The sequence below is a fragment of the Chiloscyllium punctatum genome, chromosome 35 (assembly GCF_047496795.1).
Source record: "Chiloscyllium punctatum isolate Juve2018m chromosome 35, sChiPun1.3, whole genome shotgun sequence".
NCBI classification, from domain to species: Eukaryota; Metazoa; Chordata; class Chondrichthyes; order Orectolobiformes; family Hemiscylliidae; genus Chiloscyllium; species Chiloscyllium punctatum.
The window spans coordinates 21,102,345-21,123,567 of NC_092773.1; the positions used below are offsets into that span (position 1 = coordinate 21,102,345).

The window sequence follows — 21,223 nt, forward strand, 5'->3', positions numbered from 1 at the left end:
TTGATAACTTCTGCTTTATGAAGTAAACCAATGTCATTTGGCCTTTCTTTTTGCCAGCTTTTCTTTTTCACTGAAAAAAATTGTAATCATTCCACTTTCTCACCTTGCCAGTTAGGAACCATGTGCAATCTAAATTGACAGCAGATGCAGAATTTGTGTGGTTGCAAATGAACAAGTTAATGTAGAAGCCATAATATTCTCAACGATAATTTGATGATTTCTAAAAACGTTTCCCTTATGTTTGTGAGGTGGCTTGAAGTTCATTTGCGACATTAAGGTTATTGCATGCAAGTTGCAAAACAGACCTTCTTGGCAAAATCATATGATCAGTTTATACCTAGCTGTGTGTCGCTTGAATGCTAATACTCTGTCGTCTTATGTTTCCCAGCTGTATTTTGTTCAGAACTCCTCATCTTGGTTGTTTCCTGTCTCTCCTGATCTATGCCTTTATACTTGGCTTTCTAAATCCATTGAGTTATGGAAGTTTATCACATGTTATTATTTAGTAATCTCTAAATGCTATTGAGGATTTTTAAAAATTTTGTTTAGTCTCTCGGAATTGTACAGTTGAACCCTCAAATCATCTTGTTTGGTTGTACCTGTCTGCAAAATTTTAGAATGGGTTCTGTATTGTAATTCCTTGTTTTTTCCTCCCCAAAATATAGTAACTCGCACTTCTCAATATCAAGTTGTGCTCACCATTTGTTTACCCATTCACTAAGTTTTGACCTTCCTGAAACCTTTCTTGTGGTTTGCCAAGTTTTCTACTTTTGTGTTGTTTGATCCTATTTTTCTGTGCTTCCTTTCCTTGACAGCTGAAGATGATAACTCCCGAACAATTTGTGTTGAAAATGTGTATAAGACTGTGACTTTAGCAAAATGATTTTGGACAGAAAGGACAAAAAGGCTACACTTCAGCAGGAAACTAAGAGATGGCAATATAATCTCATTACTTTTGTTGCTTGTCTGCACTCACTTCAGAGGTGGTTTCTATTAAATTAATCTTATAATTCTCATCTAAAAAAGCAAATTCTGCCAAGCATAGATTCTTTGCATGGGCTTCAGGAACTTAATGCAATCATAGTGTGATCTGAATTTTGCACTTCAAGAAAATTGAGTTTCAAGTTCTTAATCCGTATCCGGTTAACTTGAGGGAGTGCAGTTGGCCTCAGTAGTCTTAAGGGTCGAACACTTATTAAGAACTGCTGAAGGTTATGAATGACAGGAAAAAGACAGGATCTGGCTGAGTCTTCATGTCCTCCCACTTGGCTAATTGTCCTGCTAGTACTAATTATCAAGATTATGTGAACAATGGTTATTTGGATGTGGTGTAAAATAGTTGCTGGGGTCTATAGAATTGTAATCCAGCATTGCCTTCAAAAGTGAAGCGGAGGTTGGGCGACACACGGAGAGAATGCAGAAATGATGCTAAAAGGGAAATCCATAATCCTGTCCCAAACTTAAGTGGAGCTGAATTTACATGAACCTAATTTTCAGGGCTAAGCAAGGTCCTTAATTTGATCCCAGAATACTTGCCTGTGGCTATTTCTCCATGTAATTGATAATTCCCAATTAACAACTGCCAAGGTTGACATAGAAAAACATATTGCGATGATATATTGCTCAATTGTTCCTAATTCGACATCTGATTCTGCTTACTTTGTGTTTTCAAATAGCCATTCGAATATGAGATTGATGGTGGTCTTGTAATTGATGCTTTGTGATGAGATGAGATACTTCATGTGTGTGGCCTCCAAGAGGAAAAGTAAAATGAAACAATTAGCCTGATATTGCCAGTTACACTTCGGTTTGTGCCAGCTGTGTTGGTGGGGATGTCAGAGTCATTGGCCATAACTGATAAGAGTTTCTTGTGTGTTTATTGGATCATTTTCTTATTTCTTATTTCATAAACACTAGATAACTTACTCCAAATGGGATGTTTCCTGGAATTTAAATCCATAGCATGTTGCAGGTCAGTGGGAACTATAAGACGGAAGGGTTATTAATTGCCACCAAAGTTGTCGTCTTGAGAGTTGCAGGATCAGTGTCTTGGAACGGAGAGAGCAAAGCATTGTGGGACGCTTGGAGATGCACCAATGAAACAGAAGGCATTCACCAGCTTCTCTAGGGCGACCACTGATCAGCAATAAATATTGACTTTGCAACATAATCTGAAAAAAAAGTTTGATCTTTCAACTAAGCTCAATAACAATCTAAATCAACAGTGTAGCTCTTTAACATTTGAGTCATCCAACGAAGTTTTTGAGACCCTTCTAATAGCCATCGAACAGTGTACAAAGCAAAGTTTCTGTCAGATCACCGACAGCTCCCTCACCTGTCATCTCTCTTAAATTATATTTTTGTCTGTTTCTATTGATCTATTTGATACTTTGGTCCTGGCTCTATGATCTTGCCTTCAGAGCTCAAAATACATTGATTTGTGCATTGTTTCTCTTCCCCATCGAGCTCTTTTATCATCATTAGTCATTGCAGTTTCTTACGTTTAATTTTTATTTTCTAAATTCTGCATCTTCCTCAACTTTTAAAACATTGCTTAATCACTTGTCTTTGATTTACTTTGATCTTTCCAACTTCATGAAATATTGTGGTATCTTTATCGTTTCTTGGTTCATCAGCTACATTTCTGACAAAAATCTTTGGGATGTTGACTTATCAGTGGAGCTCATTTGGAATTATTCTCTTTAAAGTTTCTGATTTGCTTGCCTTTTCTCTCTTTAACAGTCAGAATATATGTACAAAATTATCTGGTTAGTATTGGAGAGTGTTCTGTAATTTTACAAAATCATTTGATAATTGGTAATAGTTCAAGTCTTCGAGCTGGCTTTACTACTCAAGTCCATGAATTAAATCCATCGTCTTTGTGACTCAAACAGACAGTTATATTACCTGTTGGTGAATCTCTCTTTTTTTCAACCTTGCTGTGTGGTCTTTGTCTGCTTATTAATTTTCAAGCATTGGTTCATGAAATTTTGGGTTTGTGATAGCAGTTTTATGATTTATCATTGTGTGACTTTGCATATCCTTTCAAGACACTCACAGTTGTGAATATTATTTTGTATTTTTTGAATTGTCTAAGTTTTGTTCATCTTGTTGAAAAGGATCAATTCATGTCGGTTAGCAGTGGTTAGTTTTATATAATTTTCCAAGGACTGAGCTCTTGAACTAAATTATTCTGAAATTTCAGGTGATAGATGCTCACCAAAGGTAAAGGAGTGATCTCCATGGAATATACCTCTCTTCAAATGTTTCTGTTTATTCAAAGTATTGCGTCCTGCGCATGAGCACTTCATGTTTACTGCCTGATTATTCAATCACAAAGCTCCCAATTTTAGCAGTAAACAGTTTCCTAAGTTGTCATTAGAGCAGTAACAGATAGTACTGCTCATTGTGGCCCCATTATTGGATGCAACATTTCAATCTGCCTCATTTTCTATGCAACAGAATAGTTCATTTTCATTTGAACATTTTTACAAACCTTTTCTGTGGATCAACTCCCAATTCTTCTATTGTTTATTTTCCAAAATGGGACGAGCCAGTTTGCCCACTCCTGGCAGAGTTTTTCCAGTTCCAAAACAAAGCCAATCTTTATTATTAAATGGACAAGAAATTTGTAGGCGAGAGATAACTGCCCTGGATTTACACTAGAGAAAAGCAAGAAGTGAACTAAGCAGCAGAAACTAAAATTTGAACAGAGAGATTGAACAGTAGTGCACTTTGCATGGGACACAAATAACCAGTAATCAGGATTGCAGAAATGGAGAAGGTGATTTGAGGGATAAAGCAAGTCATTTTATTGTACAGCTGCTGAGAATGGGTGAGTTTATCCAAATGCCATCTTTTGTTGAATGATTCTGAGAGATTACCAGGGAAATTTCAAATGATTCAGTCTATGGAGTTGATGTGGATTCTTGTGATTAAGATACTTCTTATGAGCCTGACTGCCATACCTGGATTTACTTCAAATTTCCCTATTCTAATGTAAATTTAACATTTATTTTGCTTTTACATCTAGGTCTTGTTTAATGGTGCACTGTCATACTTTATTTCCAGTTTTGGCTATCAGCTCAGATTGCTTTGTGTTCCTCTTTGTGGTTTAGGTTTTGTCTTTGTTTAGCCTAAGCACAGTGGACCTCCCATACTGATTATTCTTGGTTGTTTCCATTCACATCAGAACCAAGCCTCCATTTAAAGCCGTAGGCTGACCACTTTTCTCAATCTTGTTACAAGCAGCAATTTGCAATTTAAAGTCAATTAAAAACAGCTGGATATTCATTTATTTTATAAAAAGTGACATTTTGCTCAAATGAAGCTCATGAAAGTCTGACCATTATGATTAGAAACATAGCCAACTGTTACGAGACATTCTGCTATTTTATTGGGGATTCTATTGAATTGTCAGTGTGAATACTATGACTGATTAAGATTACTTTGGCATTTGATTGAGTAACCTCTTCAATAAAATATGCTGTTATTGCTTTTGTGCCCTCCATATTGTTTTCAAAATCATACAAATTCCTTGGATCTGACCTATAGTATGTCTAGTTTAAAGTTGTTAAATGATCATTTAGGCTGCAGGAAGTTCAACCTAATTGCCACCTTTTCCAGTAGGGGTTCATAAGGCAATCATGAATTAAATATTAATGTGATGATTTATGCTCAACTTTGTTATTCTGTTGGAAAACCTTTCTGACTATAATGTGTAAATTTAGAAAGAATGATATATTATGGTGAGAATGAGCACTGCTCAGTCAAAAACCTCATTATGAAATAGATCATGGGAGTGAAACTAATTCCACATCAAGTTCAAAGTATTTCCCCTTATTTAGACTTTGTGCTTCATATATGCTCTTCGAGTGTTCTCTTTGTAGACTTGAACATGCATTGTCTAATTCATTTTGGAGTGCCCCGTCTATATTTTTGAAAATCGACTGCAGATGTTATGTACTCTGGTCGTATTACTGAAATCGATGACTACAGATCAACACTTCAGAAATGATGCTACTGTGCTTCTGGAGGAACTTTTGGTTGTGTGTATTTTCGTTCTTGAAAGCTGGTTCCAGTTGCTGGTGTTTCAGAAATTAGATAAATTATGTCTATATCCAACCTACCATGATACTCAGTTTGGATGAGTTTGGGATTCAAACGCCCTGACCAACAAGTATTGTTTTAACTTATGTTTATTAACTTTGGAATCTCATTGCTAACCATGCATTTCTACTGTTGCAGGCTAATTCCAAAAGATCAGTATTTCTGCGGTGTGCTTTATTTCACTGGCAGTGATCTTTTTAACAAGAACATGAGGACCCAAGCACTGGAAAAAGGCTTCACATTGAATGAGTACACAATTCGCCCTGTGGGAAGCACAGGTAAGAACTGAATATTGGAGACTTCATGTTTTCACAGACTTTGAATGCCTGTTTATTAAACCAACCAAATTGATGAAGATTCCTTCTTCACAAACTAGATTAAATAAAAAAGTATGTATCTAGTCTGTAATTTAATCTGTAAAATTCTAATAACAGTTGACTATGTTTTCGAAGTACTTAAGAACAGAAGAAGTTTACTAAATAGATGTATAATTTAGACATTGTCACCCTGATGGAGTCTTTACAACTTCAGTTAATTCTATTCCTTCAGAGGGTTGAGGTTTGTGTATCTGAAGAAAATGTTGATCAATATAGATCAAAATGCATGTACTAGGCTTTACTTTGTTGCACTTCTGGAAGCATGGCAAAAAAAACGTAGTAGAACTCCACTGTTTTTTCTTCTTTCAAGAAGGCTTGGAGGTAGAGAACTTAACATTCAGTCGAAGAGCATATTGATTAGATTAGATTAGATTACTTACAGTGTGGAAACAGGCCCTTCGGCCCAACAAGTCCACACCGCCCCGCCGAAGCGCCACCCACCCATACCCGTACATCTACCCCTTACCTACACTACAGGCAATTTAGCATGGCCAATTCACCTGACCTGCACATCTTTGGACTGTGGGAGGAAACCGGAGCACCCGGAGGAAACCCACGCAGACACGGGGAGAACGTGCAAACTCCACACAGTCAGTCGCCTGAGGCGGGAATTGAACCCGGGTCTCAGGCGCTGTGAGACAGCAGTGCTAACCACTGTGCCACCGTGCCGCCCATATTTCTTTGTGAGGACTCTTTATGTGAAGATAATAAATCACAAACTTTAATAATACAACTTAGACCTGTTTGTAGCCAAAGTACTTTCTCCCAGTCTGATAAATAACTGCTCACTACTACAAGGGTAGTTGTATTACCTGAAACACTGCTTAGGTAGTGTCTCCCACCTATCCACCTTTTAACCAAAAAAAAAGGTTCTGTGCGCCGGATTGGTAAGTTAACTAGTTTTTTTCTTTATTTTTCTGCAGTCTCTTTGGGAATTTAGAATGGTGGAAATGATGGTTAGGGCAGTTGAATGTTCCTACTGCGGAGCGTGGGAGGAAGGTCACCACCTATGTCTCTGCTGACTTCCTCTGCGGGAAATGCACCCAGCTCCAGCTCCTCTCAAAACACTTTCGGGAACTAGAGCTGGACCTTGAAGAACTTCAGATCATTCGGGAGGCGGAGGGGGCTATTGAGAGGGGTTACAGGAAGATTGTCACATCTCAGGTGCAACAAAAAGGCAGATGGATTACAGTCAGGGGACAGAAAAGGAACCAGCAGACAGTGCAGGGAGCCCCTGTGGCGGTTCCCCTCAATAATAAGTTTGCCACTTTTGATACTGTTGGGGAGGCATGACTTACCAGGGTAAGCTATGGGGTACAGGTTTCTGGCACAGAGTTGCTGTATCCCTGTTGCTCAGAAGGGAAGGGGGGAGATGAGCAGAGCATTAATCACTGGGGACTCCATAGTTAGGGGTCAGATAGGAGGTTCTGTGGGAATGAGAGAGACTCACAGTTGGTGTATGTCTTGGATCGTGTTTTCGGGATTCTTGACGGGGAAGGGGAGCAGCCCCAAGTTGTTGTCCACATAGACACTAATGACATGGGTCAGAAAAGGGATGAGGATTTAAGCCGGAAATTCAGGGAGCTAGTGTGGAAGCTTAGTGCGAGAACAAACAGAGTTGTTATCTCTTGTTTGTTGCCCGTGCCACGTACTTGCGAGGTGAGAAATAGGGAGAGAGGAGTTGAACATGTGGTTACAGGGATGATGCAGGAGGGAGGATTTCAGATACCTGGATAACTGGGGCTCATTCTTAGATAGGTGGGACCTCTACAAACAGGATGGTCTACACTTGAACCAGCGGGGTACGAATATCTTGGAGTGGGGGGGGGGGGGGGAGTGCGTTTGCAAATGCCCTTCAGGAGGGTTTAAGCTCATTTAGCAGGGCGATGAGAACCTAAATTGTAGTTCCAGCGTCCAGGAGGTTGACAGTAGTGAGGTCAGAAATTTCAAGGTTGCACGAGTTCACTGGAAAGCAGGAACATGGTTTGAAGTGTGTCTACTTCAATGCCAGGAGCATCCAGAATAAGGTGGGTGAACTTGCAGTTGTACCTGAGACTTTGATGCTGTGGCCATTTTGGAGACATGGATGGAGCAGCGACAGGAATGGTTGTTGCTGGTTCTGGGATTTAGGTGGTTCAGTAAGAATAGAGAAGGTGGTAATGCAGGGGGATGTGTGGCTTTGTTCGTCAAGGACAATGGTACAGGAACAGACAGGACGTGTGATGAGGACTCATCTACTGAGGTTGTATGGGTTGAAGTTAGAAACAGGAAAGGAGAGGTCACCCTGTTGGGAGTTTTCTATCGACCTCTGAACAGTTCCAGAGATGAAGAGGATAAGATTGCAAAGATAATTCTGGATAGGAGCAAGAGCAACAGGATAGCTGTATTGGGGGACTTTAACTTTCCAGATATTGACTGGATATCCTGTAGTTTGAGTACTTTAGATGGGTCAGTGTTTGTTCAATGTGTGCATGATGGTTTCCTGAGAGAGTGTGTCGACAAGCCGATAAGGGGCGAGGCCATGTTGGATTTGGTACTGAGTAATGAACCTGACCAGGTCTTCAATTTGGAGGTAGGTGAGCACTTTGGTGATAGTGACCACAATTTGATTATGTTGACTTTTGCGATGGAAAGGGATTGGTATATACCGCAGGGCAAGAGTAAGAGATGGGGGAAAGGGAATTAGGATGAGAATCAGCAAGATTTAGGATGCATAGGATGGAGAAGGAAACTGAAGGGGATGGGCACAATTGAAATATTTAAGGAACAGCGACTGTGTGTCCTTGATAAGTATGTTCCAGTCAGGCAGGGAGGAAGTGGTCGAGCGAGGGAGCCATGGATTACTAAAGACGTTTAATCTCTTGTCAAGAGAAAGAAGAGGCTTATGTTAGAATGAGATGTGAAGGCGCTTGAGAGTCACAAGTTAGCTGGGAAAGACCTAAAGAGAGAGCTAAGAAGAGCCAGGAGGGGACATGAGAAGTCATTGTTAGATCGGATCAAGGAACACCCCAAAGTTTTCTTTCGGTATATCAGGAAAAAAAGAATGACAAGAGAAAGATTAGGACCAATCAAGAATAGTAATGGGAAGTTGTGTGTGGGGCGGGAGGCGATAGGGAAACACTAAATGAATATTTTTCATCAGTGTTCACTCTAGAAAAAGACAATGTTGTCGAGGACAGCACGAAGATACAGGCTACTAAACTAGATGGGATTGAGGTTCACGAGGAGATGTAAGCAATTCTGAAAAGTGTGGGAAAAAAAAGTCCCTTGGCCAGATGGGGTTTATCCTCGGATTCTCTGGGAAGCCTGGGAGGAGATTGCAGAGCCTTTGGCTTTGATCTTTATATTGTTATTATCTACAGGAATAGTGCCAGAGGACTGGAAGATAGCAAATGTTATCCCCTTGTTCAAGAAGGGTCATCTGATTCCTGATGAAGGGCTTTTGCCCGAAACATCGATTTCGCTGCTCCTTGGATGCTGCCTGAACTGCTGTGCTCTTCCAGCACCACTAATCCAGAATCTGGTTTCCAGCATCTGTAGTCATTGTTTTTACCTCTGTGGTAATTATAGACCAGTGAGCCTAACTTTGGTTGTGGGTAAAGTGTTGGAAAAGGTTATAAGAGACAGGATTTATAATCTAGAAAGAAATAAGTTGATTAGGGATAGTCAACACAGTTTTGTGAAGGGTAGGTCATGCCTCACGAACCTTATTGAGTTCTTTGAGATGGTGACCAAATAGATGGGTGAGGGTAAAGCAATTGATGTGGTGTATATTGATTTCAGTAGGGCGTTTGATAAGGTTCCCCAAGGTAGGCTATAGCAGAAAATACAGAGGCATGGGACTGAGGGTGAGTTAGCAGATTGGATCAGAAATTGTCTCGCTGAAAGAAAAGAGAGGGTGGTGGTTTATGGGAAATGCTCATCCTGGAATTCAGTTACGACTGGTGTACTGCAAGGATCTGTTTTGGGGCCACTGCTGTTTGTCATTTTTATAAATGACCTAGGTGAGGGCTTAGAAGGATGGGTTAGTAAATTTGCGGATGACGCTAAGGTAGGTGGAGTTGTGGCTCGTGGTGAAGAATGTTGCAGGTTACAGAGAGACATATATAAGCTGCAGAGCTGGGCTGTGAGGTGGCGAATGTAGTTTAAGATGGAAAAGTGTGAGGTGAGCAACAGGAGTAAAGAGTACTGGGCTAATGGTAAGATTCTTGGTGGTGTGTAGATGAGCAGAGAGTCCCTGAAAGTTGCCACCCAAGTTGACAGGGTTGTTAAGAAGGCCTACAGTGTGTTGGCTTTTATTGGTATAGGGAATGAGTTTCGGAGCCATGAGGTAATGCTGCAGCTTTACAAAAGTCTGGTGCGGCCGCATTTCGGAGTATTCTGTACAGTTCTGGTCACCGCATTATGGAAAGGATGTGGAAGCTTTGGAAAAGGTTCAGAGAACATTTACTAAGATGTTGTCTGGTCTGGAGGGAAGGTCTTAGGAGGAAAGGCTGAGAGACATGAGGCTTATTTTATTAGAGAGAAGATGAAGGTTGAAAGGTGACTTGATTGAGACACATAAGATAATCAGAGGTTAGATAGGGTGGATAGTGGGAGCCATTTTCCTCGGAGGATAATGGATAGCATGAGGGGACATTACTTTAAATTGAGGGGTGTTAGATACAGAACAGATGTCGGAGATAGTTCCTTTACTTACATAGGAGAGGCATGGAATGCACTGCCTGCAACAGTAGTAAACTTGCCAACTTTAAGGGCATTTAAGTGGTCATTGGATAAACGTATGGATGACAATAGAGTTGCGCAGGATAGATGGGCTTCAGATTGGTTCCGCAGGAAGGCGCAACATTAAGGGCCAAAGGGCCTGTCCTGCTCTGTAGTGTTCTAGGTTCTATTCTGCTTTTGTCCCATAGTAAACTTAATGTCCACACTGCCTGTGTCCCTCTTCTGGCGAAAAGGCTGAGAGGCCAGAATATCTGTCCACATCTGACCTACTCCAGGCATGTCACATTGATTAATATAATAAATCCAATAAAGGAGAATTTTTGTGATGCAGTGCTAGGGCCCTATGTCTGAGGGCAAAATCGCCAGGTACAAGTTACATCTGCTCCAGTGTGTGTCATGACATCTTTGAACAGGTTGATTGTTTAAAAAAAATCCAATAATGAATTTAGGGAAAGGAATAGAGGTGTATACTGATTCAGTTAGATTAAAAAAGGAGTAATACGAGGCTTGCATGCAAATAAACGCTGGCATTACCATGTGCACTAAATGTTGTGTTTTGCAGCTGTCAGTGTGACTTTTCCGTTTAGCAGTATATGAAAGTAACTTGAGTTCAACTGACTGAAAAAGACACTATCTTCAGTTTTTCTTTGGTCAAGTAAATTTTGAACTCAATGAACTTGTCTTTCTGTGGTTTGTTATGGTTTTCATTATGTGTAAAATATGTTTATAATCTTTAGAGTTTAGACTTGGTTGACTTTGATGCATTAAGTTAATTTGAAAATCTTGCACTGGATGGTAAGAAATTATCTGTTTTGTAATTGGTCAGAATTTATAGGGGATGTTACTAATGGTGAATTATTGCAAATCATAATCTAATTGCAGGCAGACCAGACCATGTTAGCATTTCAAGAATGTATCCTAATGCATGTGGCAAGAAAAATTCAGATTCTGGCTAACCAGTCTTCTAGTATCAAATCAGAATTTTTGAATTGGTTACAGATTGTTGAGTCTTTCTTCAACCCGACTGGTTAGGTTTTCAGATCCTTTGAAGAGCAATTTGTGGAAATGCCTGGAGTTTGTGATTCTCAGTCATTATAGAACCATCACAGCCAGACTCTTTGCATGGCTTTACTGTCTTTAGAAGTTTGAAACAACTTCTGGCGTCAGCCTCTGCCCTTTTTCATAACGAGTGAGCCACACTTGCAACAGGACATAAAAGAAGATTGATGCTGGCAATATCTAATCATACAATGGATGTGTTGTATGTAGTAGCTCTCTCATGGCAGTAGCTCTTTGAGTTAGTGACTGTGTAAAATCATAGAATCCCTACAGTGCAGATCAAGGCCATTTGGCCTGTCCAGCCTGCGCCTACCCTCTGAAGAGTATCCCACCCCATCCTAACCCCAGAACTCCCACATTTACCACAGCTCATCCACCTAACCTGCTCATCCCTGGGCACTATGGGGGAAATTTAGCATGGTCAAGCCACCTAATCTGCAGACCTTTGGACTACGGGAGGAAACCGGAACACCCAGTACAAACTCTCACAGATACGGAAAGAACATGCAAACTCCACACAGAGTCATTCAAGGCTGGAATCGAACCCAGGTCCCTGGGCCCACAGTGCTAACCACTGTGCCACTATGTTGTGTTTTGTCTAATTATCAGAATTATAACAGAAGGGTGACTCATGCAAGAAAGGCATGCTTTTATTAAAACCATTCAGGCTATAAATCAAAAATAGGTAACCTTTAATGGTCTCTTTACATTGTCCATCAAACTGTGAACTCAGAAGTCCATGCTTAAAGAATTGTTGCTTTTGAAACTGAGCCAAGCATTTGTAATGACATAATGATAGTCTTTGGGGAAATATCAGAGAACTGTATAAGCCTGCGCTAACAGCTGCTGTTACTTTAATCTCGACTATCAGTCCAAACAGTCCACTGCAAAGGTGTTTTAGAAACTCTTTCACTGACAGCCACAGCATATTTTTTCTTAAAATTTGAAGAGCAGGGCACTAAAAAACAATTTCAGATCAAGTCTGTAGACAAACCGTATCTGCCCTTGAAGTATGTTTACATCTACTCCAGCACTTTGTATTTCCTACAAAGTGAAGATCTGCAGAAGAATTATGTTGGACTCAAAACGTTATCTCTATTTCTTCACAGATGCTGCCAGACCTTCTGAGTTTGTCTGCCATTTTCTTGGTTAATTTTCAGATCTCCAGCATCTGCAAAGCTTTGCTTTTTACCCAGTTCAAATGACCTGCTGAATTTGTGTTTCCTACTTGTGTGAATCACACCCGACTTTCCAGCTGTATGAAAATCTAACTGACCAGTTTACCTTTCATCAGCATGGTTCATCTGGTCATTGATATTTTTCAATCAATTTGTAACACGCCTCTGGAGCAGGTGGAACTTGAACCAATGCCTCCTGGCTGAGAGGTTGGGACCTAACCAGTACAACATTAGAGACCTCTAGTCTGGTCATTGTTTACAGGTGGAAATATTTTGCACCTTTTTCTGGTTCAAACACCTAGGCTTCCCTTTAACCTTTAATTACAAAGCCACTGAAATTTTTTGAGGAGCTGAATTCACAACATTCCTTTTCATCCCTCCATTTTATGAGAGAGAGAGTGCCGAAATGTAAGAATGTTACAAATCTCATTTGTGTCACTGGACGTATTCACAACATGGTCACTGGTTTCAGTTTTGTTTTCTTACCCAAAAAGAACTGAGCTAATTCATGAAATTATGTTAAGCATCTCAGACTTCTATCTCTGACACCGAATTCAGCAATTATATTTCACAGATATATCAGAAAAAAAGTGTCACATGCCAGCAGTTTGCAAGTGTTCAACAGAATGAGAAATGAGCAGGCAGAGTAAATACATTGTTTCCAGTATTGACTTCAAAATGAGCAGAAAGTGAGAGTTGAATGTTTGACTATGCATTTATTGCTGATGTTAAGCCATTGGACTTTAGATGATCGCCCAGAAGACTGCAATTGTGAAAAGGTAGATTTGAGAGATTTTTGTAAATTTGGAAAGGCAGAAGGGATGAAAAAAGCCAAATAATCAGCTATGAAGACACACTGTTCCTGCCTGGTACTTAAGGGGGTAGTTTCCTTGACCCAAAAAAGTTATAGAATCATCATTATTCCTTCATTCAAATAAATCTTGCTGTGAACGCTTTAAACTTATTTGGCTGTACTGTGGTCAGAAGTCGCATGACACCAGGTTATCGTCCAACAGGTTGTGATTTCAAATAAACCGATTGGACTATAACCTGATATTGTGTGACTTGTGACTTTGTCCATCTTAGTCCAACACCAGCACCTCCATGTCATTGCTGTACCAAGTTATGTTTTTGATTACGGTGTAAACATTTTGAAGCAGGGAGTAAGTTTTAGAGTGGTCATGTTGGTGCCATATTGCTATGACTAATGTCATTGCAGTGAGTCAAGATCATGCTGGAATTTCATCTTCATGTAGAAGAAGACAAATCAATTCCTGGTCAACCACTTTACCAATGTAACATTAGAGTTGAGCTTCCAATTTTGCACTGATGACAGGTTATCATGTCTGTCTTCAATCTCACGTGTGAGGTTTTCAGATTAATGTACAACATAAAAGAACTATTTGAAAAGAAAATTAAAGAAGTTTGGGATTCACGTCCACTCTAAAGCTTGAGCCTTTCCAGAACCTTGGCATTAGACTTACATCAGATTTTAATTGGCTCAAAGAATCTTAATGGTAACAGCCAGCTCCTGATCGCCTTAAATGAGATGTTATTTTTGTCGCAAATGGATGCTCCAAGAGTTTTTGCTGTTCTTTTTCATGCTGATTTAAAAGTAAAAACTTGAAATAATCTCCTAATCATGCTTGCTTGTTATTTTTGGCTCTCCTCTTCTCTGATCCTGATCTGTCTGAGTTTAGACTTGGGTCCTGCATCCTTGTAATGAACCCTTAGCATAAGCCATGCCTCAGCAACCCTGAAATAATCACGGATGATGCCGAGAGAAGAGGAAGCCAAACAAAACAAGCAAGCAAGGTTAGGAGATTATTTAAAGTCTTTACTTTTAAATCAGCATTAAAAAGAACAGCAAAAAACTATTTGAGCATCCATTTGCTACAAAAATAACATCTATTTAAAGCAGTAACCCAGAAGATTGTACTCTTTGTGCCAAAGGTTGGAAGCAGAATCGCAAAGAAGTATGGATTTCTTGGACTGCAGATCCATACTGCGCTGTGTCCAGACTTTGCAGCTTTATTCACCCATGATTGATGTGTCAGGTATTCCAGAGCTTTGTCTTCTCTGAAACACAGTTTTGAGAAAGTGTTTCTTTCTTTGCGCATAGCTTTTTTGTTTCAACAAAAATAAAAACATTGGATTCATAACAGCTCACTAATTTATAATTGCCTTCAATCAAAAGACTTTTCTAGTTAGATAAATAAGGTAGTTGCGAAAAGGGATTTCAGCACCTTGATTTTAAAGATACCAGATTGTTTTCAAAGCATTGGATGTTTTAACTGTCTATGCACTCAACGTGAATAAAGACCATAAATAAGTTGTTTTTGTTGATATTTTTAGACTTTTTTTTAAACATCTTATAACAATTAAGATATTTCAGAATTGAGTGAAGAGCTCTGACACTTACTAATCATGGCATAGGCAATGGTAATCTTGAACTTAATTAAAGAAGTGGCAATCTTTTTAATATTCACGCATTATCCCATTTGCTTCCTCGTGGGGGGAAACTAATATTGTGTTGCTCAGCAGTTAAAATTACAGTTTGCCACTAATTGGCCAATAATGTGAAAGAGTGTTCCCTGAAGGGATTCCAAAGTATTGCAGGTGTTGTTTTAAATAATGTTAAAACATCAATAAACTTGTTAACTAATTTATGTCATGTTTTAACAAAATGTAATATATTCATGTACATAACTTAAGAAATTTCAACCAACCTTGCAGGTAACTGAGTAAAAATATCACTGCCTTTGTATGAAAATTATTTCCATTGGTTTCTGTAACTTCTTAAATGATGATATTGAAACTGAATTTTCTAACTGGTATTGCCATATTTTGCCAGCTTATGATGCAAGATACTAAGCATTGCCTCATGTAACCATGGTTTCTTATTTTACATCATTCTATATGTCTACAGTAGATCTAGATGTCTTTGTGTCACAACGTTTTGTCTCCATTTGTTAGAGTGTAGTATTGCATCTCTCACTTTTCTTGCCTTCTATCTGGATCCTCAGTACGTTGACCTAGGCACTCCTCATCCACCCTTCATTCTCACTTATCACCATCTCTTATCCAACACATAGTTATCATAAAGTCAAAACTGTGGAATCTGTCTCCATCAATTTATGCTTTCCTTCTACGTTCCAAGTCCTAAATGTAGGGTAGATAAGGAAACTTTTCCAAACAGAAAGAACTTTTGAGGCTGATTGTCTACTGCAAAGACAAATTGAAGAAGTTGGAACAGAAGACGGCTGAGAGGCAGTTTGATAGAGTTTTTCAATGTCATGAGTGAGGTGATGGGGAAAAGCAGCAAGGGTAACATATAAACAATGTTTTCACTTCGCAAAAGTTAGGAGATCGGCTGCACTGCCTGGAGGTGTGTTGGAGGCAAGTTCAAGAGACATTCAAGAAGGCCTTTCATGATTATTTGGATTTGAATGGTGTGTTGGGATATGAGGAAAAGGCAGGATTGGTAATGATAGTAATTACTTGCTAATGATGCTCATTTTAAAAAAATGGTGCAGGCACAGTGGGCCACATGGTCACCTTTTATGTCACAGCAATTTTGTGAATGATTTACTCTGTTCTTCTACTTTACCCAACTTCTGAATTGTCTGGCACAGAATCTTGCAGGAGTAGAGTGAATTTTTGTGATCTTGATTTACCAGCCATCCTGACTAACTCACAGGCATGATTTTCTCTCGAGTTCTGCATCTGGAGGACTGAATCTTAAAATTTACTCCACATCCTTGTGAATAGCTGATCCTCTCCATGAAATTCAAAGCAAATAATGGAAGTGTTGTTTTGTCCTGTCTTCGGTTTACTTTTTTTAAATGTTGTTTTCTTACCTTCCTTACTTACCAGGACTTGTCAAAGATGCTGGCTCAGCTTGGGGCACTTAGCCATGTGATCATATCAGTTGTGCTTAAATATTGCTTGAATGCAAGAACAAGGAGCAAGAATAAGCCTCTCGGCCCTTCGAGTCTGCTCTGCTATTCAATAAAATTATGGCTAATTGGATTTTAACCTCAACTCTATATTCCCTCGTATCCTTCATAATATTTCAACCCCTTGGTAATAAAGAATCTACAAACCTTTGGTTTAAACATATTTAAAAATTCTGCAGCCACTGCATATTGAGGGGAAAAAAACTCCTAAAAAAATCCTCTGCAAGAAAAGCATTTCCGCATCTCTATTTTAAAGGGTTATGGGCAGAAAGCAGGAAAGTGAAGTTGGGGGGTCCTCAGATCCGCCATGGTCTCATTAAATGGTGCAGCAGACTCAGTGAGTTGAGTGACCTACTTCTGCAATGTCTTATGGTCTTAATTGAGCAAACTCCTAATTTTAAACTATGGCCTCTAGCTCTAGATTCTCCCTCAAGAGGAAACATCCTTTCAAAATTGACCCTGTCAAGTCCCCTCTGAAATAACTCCACAGATGCCTGTATCTGATCATTGTATTTTATTTACATCTCTCATCTTTTATTTACATGGGAGAGTCCTTGACACTGATCCAGCTCCCTCAGAGCCAGCTCTCAGAGTGAACAGAACCTCCGACACTCCTCTTTATATTCATCAGCCCGGGCTTCCTGATTAGACCAGATTAACAGCCCCATTTGGGGAACTCCAATTCTATGAGGCCTCTATGAGGCTGATCTCATTACAATCACTACATCCTCAAGATTTTTTCATGTTTCAGTAAAGTCCCCTTTGAATGTTCTGAATTCCAGAGGATACAGGCCAAACCTGTCTCACCTTTCCTTAAAAGGCTCTCTACTCTTTCCAGGTATTAGTCCAGCAAACCTTCTCTAAACTGCTTCCAACATATTTGGCTGTGGGGGGGGGTTCTCTTCGGAGGGTCGGTGTGGACTTGTTGGGCCGAAGGGCCTGTTTCCACACTGTAGGGAATCTATAAATCTATATTGACATAATTCTGTAAGTATGGTGACCAGTACTATATACACTGCTTCAGATGTAGTCTCACCAATGCTCTGTTTAACTGAAGCATAACCTCCCGAACTCTTGAATTCAATTCCCTCACAATAAAATATAACATTCTATAAAGCATCCTGATTACTTACTTTATCTGTACACTAACCTTCTGCAGTTCATGAATTAAGACACCCAGTCTTCTCTGCATCTCAATTCATCTTGGCAAACGTTTCTGCTGGCAACTGAATTGGTGATAATGTACAATCCTAGTCCTTAAAATGGGCTCAAAGTACTGTGTCAAAATGAATTAGATGTTCTGTTCCATGACTCCGTGTGAGAGTAATGAATCATACTTTGGTTGTAATGGAGCAGGGCAAAAGTAAGTGCTGGCTATTGTGATGGGAGGATTGTGAAACACTTTTAAAGGATATAAAAATAATCCATCCAGACTTGGTTTCCATGAACCATGTAGTTGGGGTCCCGTGTTGAGATTTTGGAACTGCAAGCACTGAGGCAGCAAAGGTTGCTATTTAACTTAGACTAAAGAGGCAAAACGTGTTGTGCTGGAAAAGCACAGCCGCTCAGGCAGCATCCAAGAAGCAGGAGAGTCGACATTTCAAATATAAGCTCTTCATCAGGAATGAAGAGCTGATGAAGAGCTTATACTTGAAACGTCAACTCTGCTGTTCCTCGGATGCTGCCTGATCAGCTGTACTTTTCCAGCACCGCACGTTTTGAATCTGATCTCCAGCATCTGCAGTCCTCATTTTCTCCAACTTGGACTAAGGACCCATGTCAGTGATTGGGTGTTTTTCTAACGGTGAATATGGTGTGACAGAACGATCTTTGAGGCCTGATGCCTGATGTGAGAAACATCCGTGCAGTTTAAACAATCCCACCCTGCCCCAACCTTTCTCCACCCCAAACTCTTCTCATTCTCTCCTGCAAAAAGCATAATATGTGAACCTGGTTTTATTCTCACCTAATGTTCACAGCTTCCAAAGAGGCTTATAGAGTCACAGAGATGTACAGCACGAATACAGACCCTTCGGTCCAACCCGGCCATGCCGACCAGATATCCCAACCTAATCTAGTCCCACTTGCCAGCACCTGGCCCATATCCCTCCAAACCCTTCCTCTTCATATACCCATCCAGATGCCTTTTAAATACTGTAATTGTACCAGCCTCCACCACTTCTTCTGGCAGCTCATTCCATACACTCATCACTGTCTATGTGAAAAAGTTGCCCCTTAGGTCTTTTTTTGTATCTTTCCCCTCTCACCCTAAACCTCTGCCTTCTAGTTCTGGACACCACTTCCCCAGGGAAAAGACCTCTATTTACCCTATCCATGCCCTTCATGATTTTAAAAACCTCTATAAGGTCACCCCTCAGCCTCTAACGCTCCAGGGAAAACAACCTCAGCCAATTTAACCTCTCCCTACAGCTCAAATCCTCCAACCTTGGCAACATCCTTGTAAATCTTTTCTGAACCCTTTCAAGTTTCACAACATCCTTCCAATAGGAAGGAGACCAGAATTGTGCACAGTATTCCAAAAGTGGCCGAACCAATGTCCTGTACAGCTGCAACATGACCTCCCAACTCCTATACTCAATATTTTGACCAATAACGGAAAGCGTACCAAATGCCTTCTTCACTATCCTATCTACCTGTGACTCTACTTTCAAGGAGCTATGAACCTGCACTCCAAGGTCGCTTTGTTCAGCAACACTCCCGAGGGCCTTACCATTAAGTGTATAATTCACAATGGAAAACGGGGTGTTGTACTTTACTGAAAAAGTAAAAAAAGTTGTGCGGATGCTGGAGCACTGAATTTAAAAAATAGTTGCTGGAGAGGCTTTGCAGGTCTGGCAGCATTTGTGGAGAGATAAGGAGTTAGCATTTCAAATCCAGTATGACTCTCTTTCAAGTGTTATCTTACATCTCTCCTCAGCTGCTGCCAAACCTACTGATCTTCTTCAGCAATTCTGTTTTTTTTTCTATAATTTCTAGCCTTGCAGAATCATTTGTAACAGCTTCAACTGTTGCTTTCACTTGGATGCACCAGACAGTGATCAAATTGGGAATGGAACTGGAGGTGCAGTAGCTGGCTGTTTTTCACATTGAGCAATAAGGAGAGCTGTGTCATATCATTCAGGTTATTTTTTAGGCTGTGATGGAATATCCACAAAACTTCAATTGTTTTTTAGGCCTTGACAGTTTCCTAGCTGAAAGTTGATTTTGTGACCACGTATAACTTCTCAATGGAGGATTGAGGCTGCTGTTCCTAAACTGAGTTAGACGTAAGACATAGGAGCAGAAATTAGGCCATTTGGCCTATCCAGTCTGCTCCATTCAATCATAATTGATTAGTTTTTCAACCCCACTTTCCTGCTTTCTCCCTGTAATCTTTGATCCCCTTGGCATTCAAGAGCTTATCGACCACTGTTTTAAGTATACTCAATGACCTGGCCTCCACAGCCTTCTGTGGCAATGAATCCCACAGATTCATCACTCTCAGGCTGAAGGAAGTTTCTCCTTATCTACATTCTGAAAGGTCTTCCCTTTGCTCTAAGGCTGTGCCCATGGGGCCTTGTCTCTCCCATCAATGGAAACATCTTCCCTCCATCCACTCTGTCCAGGTCATTAAGGATTCTGAAAGTTTCAACCAGATTCCAACCCCCCCCCCCCACTTCTAAATCAAACATCCCCCCCTCATCCTATTTCTTGATGAAGAGTGTTTTTTCACTTTTTTGCAATTCTGAAATCATGTCAGGGCAAAATTCATGGTGATATATTCAAATTAAAATCCTTGGCAGCAAGGATTTATGACTTACTTTTGCCTTACCCCATGTTCCACTGGACTTCTCTTCATCAGCAGTGTGATGCTGCATATATTTAATAGAAGCTTTTCAAAGAAATGCAACTTCTGTAATCTTGCCTGCTCTTTGACTTACTATCAGTCTTGTGCAAGCAATTCTTTCTCGATTCAGAATAGTCTCTACTTGCAAGCAGTATATTGACAGATTGAAGGTAGCCTGGTGTGTATAAACTGCAGTTTTCTTACAGTTCTCTTAGACTTTTAGATCCACTACCCCTGCACCCTTGGTGATGTGTCCAGTACCCTTACGAGTGAGAAGTATTATTGACCTAATTAATCTCAGTTACAATGATGAAATGATGGAATTGAAGTTGAAGTCTGTGTCACTTTTTAAGACGTTAAAACCTGGGAACAGAAATAGGCCATTTCGCCCAGTGAGTCAGCTCTGTCATTCAGTGATATCATGGCTGATCTGATAATCCTCAACTCCAATTTCCTGCCTTTTCCCCCAACCCTTGATTCTTTCGCTATTAAAATTCTGTTTACCTCCACCTTGATATTAAAAATGAATCTTCATCTTCATTCGAAATTGATGGCATTCAGGAAAATTGTGTCAGTATCTTTAATAGCCTGCTGTTTGTTAACTGCAGGAGTGCCAGGGGAACCCCTGCCAGTGGAAAGTGAAAAGGACATCTTCGATTACATTGATTGGGAATATCGAGAGCCACAAGAACGAAGTGAGTGACTGTCACCTGAGGGTTACCCTAAGAACCTCTTTACATATGAAATACTCTGAAGTTCTGTCAGAATGAGAATACAATGAGTCCTGATAAATGTAGAGCTAGTTGAAACATTCATAAGAATTTCTGAAGTTGCTTGCTAAAGAACATTGTGTATGCAGATATCGCTAGTATTTTATGCATCGAGTTTGAATGTATTTGTAGAGGAGACCATCTTTCTATAAAGTACTGTGTAGTAATATCAATAAACCGCTTTGTAGACTCATTGTCA

General features: G+C 40.0%; 1 protein-coding gene across 1 annotated transcript in view; it reads left to right on the forward strand.

The window, feature by feature from the left end:
• polb (polymerase (DNA directed), beta) overlaps positions 1-21,218 on the forward strand; it is a 108,904-nt gene extending 87,686 nt beyond the window's left edge. Inside the window, exons 13-14 of the mRNA XM_072554245.1 lie at positions 5,248-5,387; positions 20,863-21,218. Of these exons, the coding sequence (XP_072410346.1) occupies positions 5,248-5,387; positions 20,863-20,957 (235 nt within the window). The 3' untranslated portion in view covers positions 20,958-21,218. The remainder of the gene's footprint in view (positions 1-5,247; positions 5,388-20,862) is intronic.
• The last annotated feature ends 5 nt before the right edge of the window (positions 21,219-21,223 follow it).